This window comes from Aotus nancymaae, unplaced genomic scaffold, assembly GCF_030222135.1.
Source record: "Aotus nancymaae isolate 86718 unplaced genomic scaffold, 86718_ANA_hifiasm-v0.15.2.pri h1tg000077l, whole genome shotgun sequence".
Lineage (NCBI taxonomy): Eukaryota > Metazoa > Chordata > Mammalia > Primates > Aotidae > Aotus > Aotus nancymaae.
In genome coordinates, this window is record NW_026988492.1 from 17,531,888 (window position 1) to 17,544,892 (window position 13,005).

The following is a 13,005-nucleotide window of genomic DNA, read 5'->3' on the forward strand; positions in this document are numbered from 1 at the left end:
AACTCCTACTAGTGAGAACATGCAGTGCTTGGTTTTCTGTTCTTGTGTCAGTTTGCTGAGAATGATGGTTTCCAGCTTCATCCATGTCCCTGCAAAGGACATGAACTCATCCTTTTTATGGCTGAATAGTATTCCACAGTGTATATGTGCCACATTTTCCTAATCCAGTCTATCATTGATGGGCATTTGGATTGGTTCTAAGTCTTTGTTATTGTGAACAGTGCCACAATAAACATATGTGAAATGCACTTCATTTTAATCAGGTGCTCTGCAGAGACCCCCTTTGCCCCCCAGCTACTGCCAATGGCAGCAGAGCCATCCATTTTCCCTTTAGTGATCAAAGTTGGCTTGGAGTCTTTGACATAAGACAAACACACAGAAGCAGATCAAAAACCAACTGCAGACAGAAAAAAGCTTTCTGATTTCAGAAAGAAACTGCTATGGTGAATTTAAAACTTTTAATGCTATTAGATGAATTTCTAGCACAGTTTCAGGTCATGTTACCATGAGAGTTGGTGACTGTTCCCCAGTCCCTGGTCAATTCTTTTGTGCTGAAAGAGACCATATACCTCCTAGACAGTAACTTAATCTCAGAGAGTAATTAATTTTGTTTGGGACAGAACAGGTTTTATCGTTTCTAGTCGTCTATCCACACACACACATTTCCACTGAAAATGAATGGGAGGTTTGATTTGATATAGAATATTTCAAAATTAAACAAGATATGACCTCTAATTATAAATATCCTCCTATTTCCTGTATTGGTGCTATTATCTAAGGGTTTGCAAATTTAGAAGTGGGAGTGAATATTGAAAAAAAACACACTAATTTATTTCATTCATACAAAAAGTATCCATTCCTTTATTAAAAGGGGGCAAAAACATTGGCAGGTCAATGTTCTGTTTGATTTAAATTAGTTTATTGGATCAAGTGGAGAATTGCTAATCAAGCCATTAGGACCTGCCACCATTATATTTGGGTATTCCTCTAAATTAAATATTAATGAACAGTCGGCCTCAATATTTGAACATACTGATACAGAGCCAAACCCCAGTCACCTAATCTACACCAACATGAAAATAGAGAAGTTGTTGATTTTTGCACATCTTTCCTTTATAAACTTGCAGAAACTTCCATAATTTGCATGCCTTTTACCTGTAACCCCAATTGCATCTAGAAAAACAAATCACAGCAGTAATGTTGATGTTTTAGTTACTGTTCCTGTATTGTTTATCTCTTCTGTTGTGACCCGAAACTTAATACTACTTTGTCTGTTGCCTTCTGTTTTCTTAGTGTGTGGCGGGTCTCTTCCAAATACTCCTGAAGGAAACTTTGCTTCTCCTGGCTATGATGGAGTCAGGAATTACTCGAGAAACCTAAACTGTGAATGGACTCTCAGCAATCCACGCCAGGAAAATTCATCCATTTACATTCATTTTGAAGACTTTTACCTAGAAAGTCACCAAGACTGTCAATTTGATGTCCTTGAGTTTCGAGTGGGTGAGTTCTAAGAACACATTCTCTTATTTATCTACCACATCCTTTTTATCTTTTTGTTGTTGTTGCTGTTGTCGTCATTTTGAGACAAGACCTCACTCTCTTGCCCAGACTGGAGTGCAGTGGTATGATCATAGCTCACTGCAGCCTCAATCTCCCAGGCTCAGGTGATCCTTCTGCCTCAGTCTCCCAAGGAGCTTGGACTACAGGCATGCACCACCAAGTACAACTAATTTTTAACATTTTCTTGCAGAGATGGGGTCACCCTATGTTGTCCAGGCTGGTCTCAAACTCCTGGCCTCCCTCCTTGGTCACCCATAGTACTGGGGTTACAGGCACGAGCCCCACGCCCAGCCTACAATATTCTTCTTATGCTTAGAGACCACCAAAAATGAAGGGAGTCAAATGGCTCTAACATAGGCACATGCAATCCAAAAGAACTCTGTTCAGACAAAGCCATAATTCTGTGTGTGGTCAGTGGAGAAAAACGAACCCCATGAACAGTGAGTGAGGAAGATCACTGTACAGCTAGGCCGGCCTGTGTTACTTACAGTCGCTTGGTTTCCTGGCACTTGAGACTTGCCCAAGGGAGAGTCCGCTATGATCAAGACTCCTTTTCAAGGAGACTGGGACTTAGCATGGTCAGCATGTGTCGGCAGTTTTCTGAACTTCCAGGATTTATAAAGGGGCAGTGAAATTCTCCTGAGCCCTTAGGAGTTAAAAGAAGTTTTGCAACGTACCAGATGGAGAAACACATGGAAGCTATTTGGGGAAATAACCCCCAAGCAGTCATTTGTCTTTGTTTTCATGATTGAAAAGGATTGCGGTGTACTCAATAAACCATAACTCTCTTAAGAATTTTTAAAACTCTGCATTCAAGGAGGATGAATCCATTTTTGTCTTTCCTGTAGTCAAGGTGTAAGTTATTGATTATGTTGCTTCCAGTATTATGTTGACACTTTTTTCTCAGTGAATAAACAAGTAGAGGAAGACAATAATATTGTAAATAGCATGTAATAATTCATACTGTCAAAGTGTTGCTGAGTTCTGTGCTATCCCAGAATGTAAAGAAAAGGAGGCTGAAAGCAGCATAAGCTCATCTGTTAGTTGGTGGAGATGTCTTTGGGAAACGGAGAGGTCAATGCTAGTTACCTTCGAGAACATGAGCAACAGAATTTTCAAGAAGGAGAATTTGATAGAGCCTGTGCTCACAGACCGAGGGCCTCAGCCAGAGAGTCCCTCCACCTCTCTGGGGCTGATGAGTCTAAAAAGGCTTATGAGGGAAAGGGAAGTTGTGGTTTGAGAATGTTCTCCATGGAATTCTGATGAACTATCACCCCTCTACCTGATTCAAAACCACAGGCTTGTAGTATTAAGCAGAACAGCTGTATCTAAAATTTCATTCAGCTAAATGCAGTCATCTCTATTTCCTCAGGTTTGGAGGCAGTTAAAATAATATATATTATTGATTTAGAAGATTAATGATGTTCATCTGAAAGAATAAAGAGAAAGCAGATAAATGAGAGCTCTGTTGGTGCTCTATGTTCATCAAATCCATGAAAAGTAATCTTCATAAAAAATATTCAGCTCAGATCTGACAGCTCTTGGCCTGAGTGCTAAATATTGTGTTCATTTCAGTTGATTGAATACAGTGAACAAATCTTTCAAATTTTAGGCAGTGATCACTTTTATCTTGAGGATATATTTTATCACTGTTGGTATTATATTTCTTACACCCTGCAAAAGGTCTGTCCAAAAGTGCTATTTTAATTCATTGTATCTCTGTTTAGATATGCTGAAATAACTATGAAAACACAAACTGGAGCAAAATGGCGTCCACAATAGAGAGAGGTTCATTCCAAAATTGCTTTGGTGTTTTATGTTTGTTTTACCCTGTTGGAGGGACTTTCTTTTGCAGCTGACAAAGACAAAGAAGCTTTGTGCAATGTCTGCTACTAAATCAGAATTTAAATGTGTGTCAGTGAATATTTTGAAATTTGTTCTCACCAAATTCATTGAAAGTATTTCTCAAAAGCTGTATCCATAATGGCACTTTGTGTATGACTGTTCAGGTGATGCGGATGGGCCCCTGATGTGGAGACTTTGTGGCCCTTCAGTGCCCACATTGCCATTGGTTATACCCTATTCTCAGGTATGGATACACTTTGTCACCAATGAACGTGTAGAACACATTGGATTCCATGCACAGTATTCCTTTACAGGTGAGAATTATTAAGATCTCAATCAAATTATTTATAAAGATTAATGATTCTTTCCATAAAGATTTCTTATATATTTTGTTAGACTTATTTCTAGGTAGCTATTAGTTTGTTGATATTATCAGTGAGATTTTCTAAATGACATTTTTTAATTGGTTGTGGCTGATATCTAGAAATTTTATAATTTACATACATGTATCTTCAGTCCAAAGATCTGGCTATCCTCTTGTAAGTTTTCATATGTTGCCTATAGATTCTCTTTGGTCTTTCTGTGTAAACAATCATGTCTTCTGCAAATGTTAGTTCTTTTTTCTTTCAGCCTCAATACTTCATTTCATTTTCTTGCGACTTTTCCCTAGCTAGGGCCACCATCATAATATTGGACAGAAGGAATGATAGCATCTTGTTTCTGACCTAGATGTGATTGTCTATGACATTTTAAAAATATATTGGTTGCTCTTATGGTTTCCAATAAATATCTTGTTAAAGAAAGTTCCTTCCATCCTCAGTGTGCAAAAGCTCTTTTTAAATGTAAATGTGTGTAAGATTTTATCAGATGATTTTCTGCATCCATTGAGATGATCCAACTTTTTCTCCTTTCATAAGTTAATATGACAAATTATATGAAATATGTCTTTTTCTTGGTAAACCATCCTTGCATTTCTGGGATAAATCCTATTTTGTCATGGTGTGTGTTTTATACACATAATGGATATTATTTGCTAGTGTTTTGTATTGCATTTGCATATGCGACATTCAGAGTTTGTGCTGGGAAATCCAGCCCTACTCTTGACTGCTTCCCTTGGCTATGGAAGATTTTCTAGTCCCTTTTCACTAGCATGGCAGTTGGTTTAGATTCCCAGCTTTATGTAAAAGTCTCAATTCCAGTCCTTTCTTTTGTGGAGACCCGGAGCCCTCTCTTCTCCTCCTACTTGGTCACCAAAACCTCAGAGCCCAACCCTGGGATCCACACCTGGACTCTTTAGCCGCTCAGACTGTCACTCTTTCAGTTTCACGCCTCTCAGTTTGAGTCTATTTACTGCTTCTAGATTTTGGAGAGTTGCTTTTCTTTCCATTGAGTTGGCTAAGAATCAAAATATGTTTTAGTTATGGTTTTATCTAACATTGCTTTGTGTTATAACCAAATGGCTGTTTGAAGAAAGGAGTGAAATTAATTATCTACTCACTCAACCATCTTGCCAGTCGATTTTGCTTCGTAAGATTGAAAGGAAAGTATCAGGTTTCATAAACAGTTTTATTTGTGTTGAACATCAGACCATATTTTGCTTCAGAAATGTATTTGTTTTTCAGTTTTCAATTTTCTTTGCCAATACTATATGGAATATTTTATTCCTAAACTTCCACCCAATTTTACTTTGCTTCTATTTAATTTCATTTATACCTATGTATACACATATATAGTGTATGTGTGTGTATATCTATCTATATTCTATATATTATATAGATACATAATTCTATCTATATTCTATATATTATATAGATATATAATCTATATTCTATATATTATATAGATAGATATATATACACACACATACACTATATATGTGTATACATAGGTATAAATGAAATTAAATAGAAGCAAAGTAAAATTGGGTGGAAGTTTAGGAATAAAATATTCCATATAGTATTGGCAAAGAAAATTGAAAACTGAAAAACAAATACATTCTGAAGAATATCTATATGTATAGATAGATAGATATTATATAGATAGATAGATAGATTTTTGAGATGGAGTCTTGTTCTGTCATGCAGGCTGGAATGCAGTGGTACGATCTTGGCTCATTACAACTTCTGCCTTCCAGTTCAGGAAGTCCTCCTGCCTCAGCCTCCTGATTACCTGGGACTGCAGGTGCATGCCACCATGCCTGGCTAATTTTTGTACTTTTAGTAGAAATGGGGTTTCACTATGTTGGCCAGGCTGGTCTTAAACTCCTGACCTCAGGTGATTCGCCCACCTTGGCCTCCCAAAGTGCTGGTATTACAGGCGTGAGCCACTGCGCCGGACCTTATTATATTGTTAATTACAAAATCTGATAGCTATGATTACTACTTACTTTTGCTTTACAGGTTCATATATATATACACTTCTATCTTATTGAGAGGGTTACCAATCTCATTTCAGATTGTGGCGGAATACAGATAGGTGAGAGTGGAGTGATCACAAGCCCCAACTATCCAAATGCTTATGACAGCCTGACCCACTGCTCTTGGCTGTTGGAAGCCCCACAGGGGCACACCATCACTGTGAGTGCTAATGACTGGGTGAAATGATTCTGAGACTGTAGAACCACAATAGCCTGTCCTGCATGGAAATGGAGCTCTTTTAGTAAGCAATTGATTACAGAAGGCTTTGATTCTACAATCAGATCACTGTTTTTCTCTAATGTTCTCTCACTAAAGCACATGCATTGGCACCTATAGTTAATAAAGAGTGAAATCTCTTTTTTAAGCATAGGGAAAGATATGCATAGAAGATATTTCTATATCTTAGAGAAGTATATCCATGTTCTTAATCGGAGTTGCCATGTCAAACTAGAGAAATGTCTTTCCTCAAAATTTCCAAGAGAGCCTTCAATAAAGAAAACAAGTAGAGGGGAAGGGAGAATTAAATGAGACAAAAATACAAAACTGTAACAATTAAAACAAAATAAAAGGGTTTGTAAGGGCCTCATCTACACTGAGGTTGATAAAAGCTCGCTTACAACTCATTATTTCTCTTTTATCCTGCAGCTCACGTTTAGTAACTTTGATATCGAACCCCATACAACTTGTGCTTGGGACTCTGTCACTGTCAGGAACGGTGGGTCCCCTGAATCACCCATCATAGGACAATACTGTGGAAATTCAAATCCTAGGACAGTACAGTCAGGTTCCAATCAGCTGCTCCTGAGTTTTAACTCAGACCATTCGTTGGAAGGTGGTGGATTTTATGCTACATGGAACACACAAACTTTAGGTAAAACAAATGTTTTCTTCCGTCAATTTTTTTAGTGATGTATATTCTAAACTTATTAATGAACTTATAATATGTATATTTTTTACCTACTTTACATCAGGCTTAATTCTGAATATTTACACATGTCATCTCATATAGCAACCCTGGTGGGATAACACAGTGTCAGTACATAGTGTCTCTATTTTGCATGGGCAGAGACTTAGGATGCATGGGTAGATCATTTGCCCAAGTATATGGCTGATAATGGTAGGGTCAGGATTTGAATAAAGGCAGTTGAGTCCAGAAACTTTGATCTCAACACTTCTTGATGCTGTCGTCCTAGACAAAAGGGCATGGCACAACCTAGGAATCTCAGTTAATAGAAACATGAGTTGAAATCACAAGTACTTGAAAATATTTGGAGCCTTGAAGCAGAATGCTGAGTGGTGAGCTGAGGGCAGGAAAATAACTCCACAACATAAAGAGCCTTGGTCTGTATGTTATCCCTTGAGCAATGGGAAGCTATTGAAGAGTTTTGAGAAGGAAGGTGACAAGATAAGATTTGTGATTTAGAACAAATGCTGTAGTACATGGGTACTGAGTCAAAATAGGACAGATCTCATTCTAAAAGAACAGTTTTTGTGCATAGAAAGTATAAGCATTGTGAAAATTCTCAGAAAATATTAGGACTTGTATCAGATACTTTATTTGGGATTTCTGTAAATCTTGAATAGCACACAAGACAATTATTTCTGGTAGAGTCACAGTCATTATGAAGCTCTTTGTAGATTGAGTCAGACTTTCCCTCATTAAAAACCACTGGCTGTTGTTGAAGACAGAAGGGAGTTTTAGGTGAATCCCTGATTTCCAAGGATTTCACAGCAAAAGATTCAGAGAACACCTCTTTAATTTAACTTCATTTTGTTTTAAGTTCATATTTTTCTTTGTCATCCCTTAAATATGTGTTTTAAAAGTATGAAAATAGTTCTGGATTTTTCTTCCTTTGATCCATGTAATTAATTTTGATTAATCAGACAGTTTCAATATGTATGAGCCAGATTGCTTAATAAAAGAGTTTTTCCCAACTCAAAATCACTTTCTCTAGTGCAGTTAAAATCGCAAATGAAGTGTGGAGTTATATTCTCATGTGTTAATGGTAATAAAATACAGAACTTAGCATTGCCAGGTTACGTATACTACATAGCCTCAAAGAGAATAAAATTACAGCTATTGTTTGAAGACAAGATGGAAGTCTATACTCTTTATGGCAAGGATTAGTGGTCTCAGTTGAGTTCAATATCACTGTAACAAAACTGTAACAGCTGAAGTTTCCTCTCAATTTAACTCACCTTTGCATTTATGGAGAGAGCTTGCTGTGCACCTGCCTGGAAGATGATCACTTGTAAAAAATGATGAACTGAAATCTCACATTTAGAAATGTTCCTTCTGTAGCAGCCTTGAGTTTCCAAAATTACTTTCCTTGCAGATTGATGGCTTTTTACATGGTAATATTTCAGGTTGTGGTGGAATATTTCATTCAGATAATGGTACAATCAGATCCCCTCACTGGCCTCAGAATTTTCCTGAAAACAGCAGATGTTCCTGGACAGTCATTACTCACCAAAGTAAACACTTGGAGATCAGCTTTGACAACAACTTCCTAATCCCCAGCGGTGATGGACAATGTCAGAATAGCTTCGTGAAGGTTAGTACACTCGTTCATTTCATTGGAGCCAAGTTGGTTTTTGAACATTAGCGTTTAAGCTAGAAATGATTCATGGTCTCTCAAAGTAAGAATATTTTGCTGCCTGGATTCATTCCTTGGATGAAAAGTGAGAAAGTGAGAAACCTCGGCTGTTAGATGTTAGAATTTCTTTTCTTTCTTACTTTTCTAATAGATCCTAAAGGGAAAATGCCCTTTATAATGTAGGGCACTGTCACAGGCACAATTTAAAGCATGCTACAAAAATTACAGAACCCTGAAGAAGAAGCTAAAGCCAGCCTCACCTTGGGCCTTAGGAGCCCACAGGCTGAAAAGACCGTGAGAACCCATGTAAAAATGATGGAAATGGCATCAGGAGAGCAAGTCTCTTTCTCTAAAGTTATAAATTCTGCGCATGTGGCATTGGCTTGTCCCTTTTCACTGACTTGTGACTGATGACTGTCTTAGAAATTCATTTCGTCTGTGCTATTTTGCTGCTTCTAAGTTATGTCTCTAAAAGGTATACCTTATACAGAAAGAGTGCCTTATTTTCACTGTGCCTCTCCAGTGGAAATAAGGCTGGTCATGTCAGCCCTCCATTCATATCTCTCACACTTACCACCTGCATGTTCTTCTCGGAGCTAATTAAACAATTGGCCTTTAAGTTACTCAGCTGTAAAATCAAGAGCACGATTCCTTCTTTAGTAGGGCCGTTTAAGCATTGGAGGTAATCTGATGTAATAACATAGGCAGTGCTAAGTACTTGGAATATAAAAATCACTTGATGAGTCCAGGTGGCTTTTATTGTCAGTGTTACTACTTCATATCATCTCTCGAATGATGTTTTATATCTCATTGATCCATGCTTACTGTTTAAATGAAAATCTCATATGTATATAACATGTGTATATAACATATGTGTATAACAAAACACATTTAATATGTACTTTTCTTAATTGCTTTCTCCATGAAATAATTGAACTCTCTTCTCATGAGATGAATCAATATCAAGTATTCAGACTTAAGTAAAGCTTTCAAATGCTCTGATTGTAAAACTGGAATGTGGGAAATGGCCTAGGCTCATTCCTCCTCTGGATTGAATGGGGGTCCCTCTGACAACATCAGGCAAGCCCAGTGCTGCTGGCGAGTGGGATGGATTAGGAATCCTACCAAAAATAAGTGGCCATGGGAAGTACTCGTCTTCTCCTGCAGGGCCTGAGATACCTGTTTCTGTCCAGAGATGCTGTGTGGGTGGGTGAAACCAGTAAAGGGACCCAGCTTTGGCACGTAGCCGCTGCAGGGAGCCACTTCACACCCGGAAAACTGAGATTCTCTTCACTCACCCAGAGACACCAGGGCAGGTGGGACTGGAAAAATGGGTCCCAGTCACAGAAAGTGGCCCCATCTGGGAAGCCTCTTTGTCCCCACATGCCAGACATACTCCTCTTCTGTCCAGAGACATTGAGGTACCCGGGGGCCATTGGTAGGGGAGAATTACTGTACCCTTTACCTCCAATTGAGAAACACACAGAGCCCCTCAGGTAGCACCAGTAAGAACTAGTAGGAGCCCCAGCAGCACCATTAAACCAAGCAGACCAAAAGTACACCACACAGACTCTGAACACTGAAGAACCACTGGAACCATAGCCCACAAAATATGCAAGGCCACATGGAAAAAATAAACAGGGCGACTGTCTGCTAAAATAAAAGATTTAAATAGGACCTAAAGTCTCCTAACATAATAAATAACATGTCCAGGATACAATCGGAAAGAAACATCAGGAATCAAGAACATCACAACTTGAAAGAGAAAAGAATCAAGTGATGTCAACAGTGATAAATCAGATGTTGAACTATATGACAAGAATGTTGAAGTAGATTCCATAAACATGCTTCAACAATCACTGATGAGTTTTCTTGAAACGAATAGAAAATATCAGCAAAGAAATGGTGGTTGTAATAAAGAACTAAATAGCAATTATAGAACTGAAAAAACAGTAACAGAAATAAAGAATTTGCTGAATAGGCTCAATAGTAGCATGAAGATGACAGAGAATAGAATCAATGAACTTGAGGGTAGAACAATGGAATTCACCCAATCTGAACAACAAAGAGAAAATACACTGAAAAAAACCCAACAAACTAGATCAACACAGTCTTGTCTTATAGCTGGAATTTTGCATGTAAATTTATGATTCTGTGATTAATGTCTCTGTTTTTCCCTGGACTGTTAAGAATTGGTTTGATTTGGAATTTTGGTGCTCACCATTTATTTTCCAGCAACTGTTTTTTCCATGAGTATATATGTCTGGTCACTTGAGGTGGCCAGACCAATTAAGTGACAGCCCAGGTCTACCTGGGAGTTGCCAACCCAGTCTTTGGTGAATAGCACACACTGATTTGATGTCAGCCTTTCATCAAAATGGACCTTACAGTTCAACACAGCCAAGACGTGTTCTGATTTATTCCAGTTCATGCTGATTATACGTATTCTTGGAATTCATGTCCACTTTCTTCATGCGCCACAATATGCCTCTTGCTTGGTGAGGTTGTGCAGCTGTGACTACAGTTTGCCACCCTTTTAGGAGCAGGGCTGAGTGCTAGCGAACCCACCTGGCTCCTCTGTCTCCCACAGCACCCGGGAAGCTTGGCTAGGTCAGGGCAACTAGAAGTTAAGAGGAAACCGAACAGTGACCCAGGAAGCTGGATTAAAAAAAATCACCACCCAGCTATGCAAAAAGGAATGCTGTCTCCTTAGAGAAGTCAAGAATGGGACATGCTATTTCAAAAGCGACTTTAAAAAAATTAGTTCAACCATTGTGGAAGACAGTTTAGCAATTCCTCAAGGATCTAGAAATAGAAATACTGTTTGATCCTGCAATCCCATTGCTGCATATATACCCAAAGGATGATAAATCATTCTATTATAAAGACACATGCACATGTATGTTTATTGTGGCACTGTTCACAATAGCAAGGACTTGGAACCAACCCAAATGCCCATCAGTGATAGACTGGATAAAGAAAATGTGGCACATATACACCATGGAATACTATGCAGCCATGAAAAAGGATGAGTAACAATGAGAACACATGGGCACAGGGAGGGGAACATCACACACTAGGGTCTATCAGGGGGTGGGGGGCTAGGGGAGGTATAAGCAGGTGGTGGGGGGGCTAGGGGAGGGATAGCATGAGGAGAAATACCTAATGTAGATGACAAGGTGATGGATGCAGCAAACCGTCATGGTACATTTATACCTATGTAACAAACCTGCGCATTTTGCACATGTACCCCAGAACTTAAAGTATAATTTAAAAAATTATTCTCAAAAGAAAATACTGCAGATTTGTCTGTGTTTTATCTACTCTTGTGCTTAGTTCTGGATATGTGTGAGTGCCATTATTTTGAAACCTAAGTGCATTAAAATATTGATGGGAAACCCTCCAGCATTAAAGTTCTGTGTATGGCCCTGCTAGGTGTGGGCAGGAACTGTGGAGGTCGACAAAGCCCTGCTAGCCACCGGCTGTGGGAACGTGGCTCCGGGTCCCATCATCATACCAAGTAACAGATTCACTGCCGTCTTCCAGTCTCAGGAGGCATCAGCCCAGGGCTTCTCTGCATCCTTTGTTAGCCGTAAGTAGCCCTAAGAACCAGACCCAGAAGTCTTGGAGGGAATGTGGTTGTTGCAGGCAGACAGGGTTGGCTAAACCTGGGGGTCTAGATGGGGTGCATGAGATCTATGGTGAGGATGAGTCACCTAATTCTGAGAAGACACCTTTCATCCAAATATCAGTGAGAATGGAACCAAATTGAGAAGTGATATAAAAGCCATGAGGGGCACTAGCCAACTTCTAGAAATAAGCCTGGAACCCAGAGTGGGCTGATACTGGGCAGAAGCGCAGGTGGCTAGTTAGTCAGTAAGCAACCAGTGTGCCTGGCCTGTGGCACCTTGACCACAAAATCCCCTGGGGGCTTGAAACACATGCAGATTCCTGGACCTCGCCCTAGACCTGTCTGAATTCAGAATTTCCATGAGTGAGGTCTTGCATGTTTTAACTGTCATCCAGAGGGTTCTCATGCTCAGTCAACTTTGGGAGCCAGTTTCTTTGAGAATGTCCCTTCCTAATTTCGGTTAGGAAGGATGGATCTAATTCTAAAAAAATCTGTTGAGAATTTCTTTGAGAATGTTCCTTCCTAATTTCAGTTAGGAAGGATGGATCTACTTTTCTAACTACTGTACACTATTAGATTAGTGGGAAATGTAGCAGTTCTCAAGTAAGAGAAGCAAAGGCGTGTTCCTGTTGGCCAAATAAAATCAAGTAGCCACTCGTGGCAAACCACTGTTTAGGAAAAAGTTTGAGGAAAGGAATTAGAGGAAATAATCCAATAGATGGGTATTTCAGACCTGAATCAGAGAGTGCTGGAAAGGAAGTACCAAAAGACAACCCCAGACGAAATCTTAGTCTGTAGGTGGTCCACTGTGTAAGTGTGTGTTTTAATGTCAAGTTGTTTAATGTGTATTGTGTGTGTTTTAATGTCAATTTTAAAGGATAGAGATATTTTCATGCTTGATAGATCAGAGAGTGAAGTGGATTAATTAGTCAATGGTTATATGAAAACAAATCAT

General features: G+C 38.9%; 1 protein-coding gene across 2 annotated transcripts in view; it reads left to right on the forward strand.

The window, feature by feature from the left end:
- CUBN (cubilin) overlaps nucleotides 1-13,005 on the forward strand; it is a 290,819-nt gene that overhangs the window by 213,668 nt on the left and 64,146 nt on the right. For both annotated transcript variants that reach the window (XM_021675689.2, XM_021675690.2), the window contains 6 exons: nucleotides 1,294-1,500; nucleotides 3,570-3,719; nucleotides 5,860-5,981; nucleotides 6,468-6,693; nucleotides 8,190-8,377; nucleotides 11,855-12,011. In XM_021675689.2, the coding sequence (XP_021531364.2) occupies nucleotides 1,294-1,500; nucleotides 3,570-3,719; nucleotides 5,860-5,981; nucleotides 6,468-6,693; nucleotides 8,190-8,377; nucleotides 11,855-12,011 (1,050 nt within the window). The remainder of the gene's footprint in view (nucleotides 1-1,293; nucleotides 1,501-3,569; nucleotides 3,720-5,859; nucleotides 5,982-6,467; nucleotides 6,694-8,189; nucleotides 8,378-11,854; nucleotides 12,012-13,005) is intronic.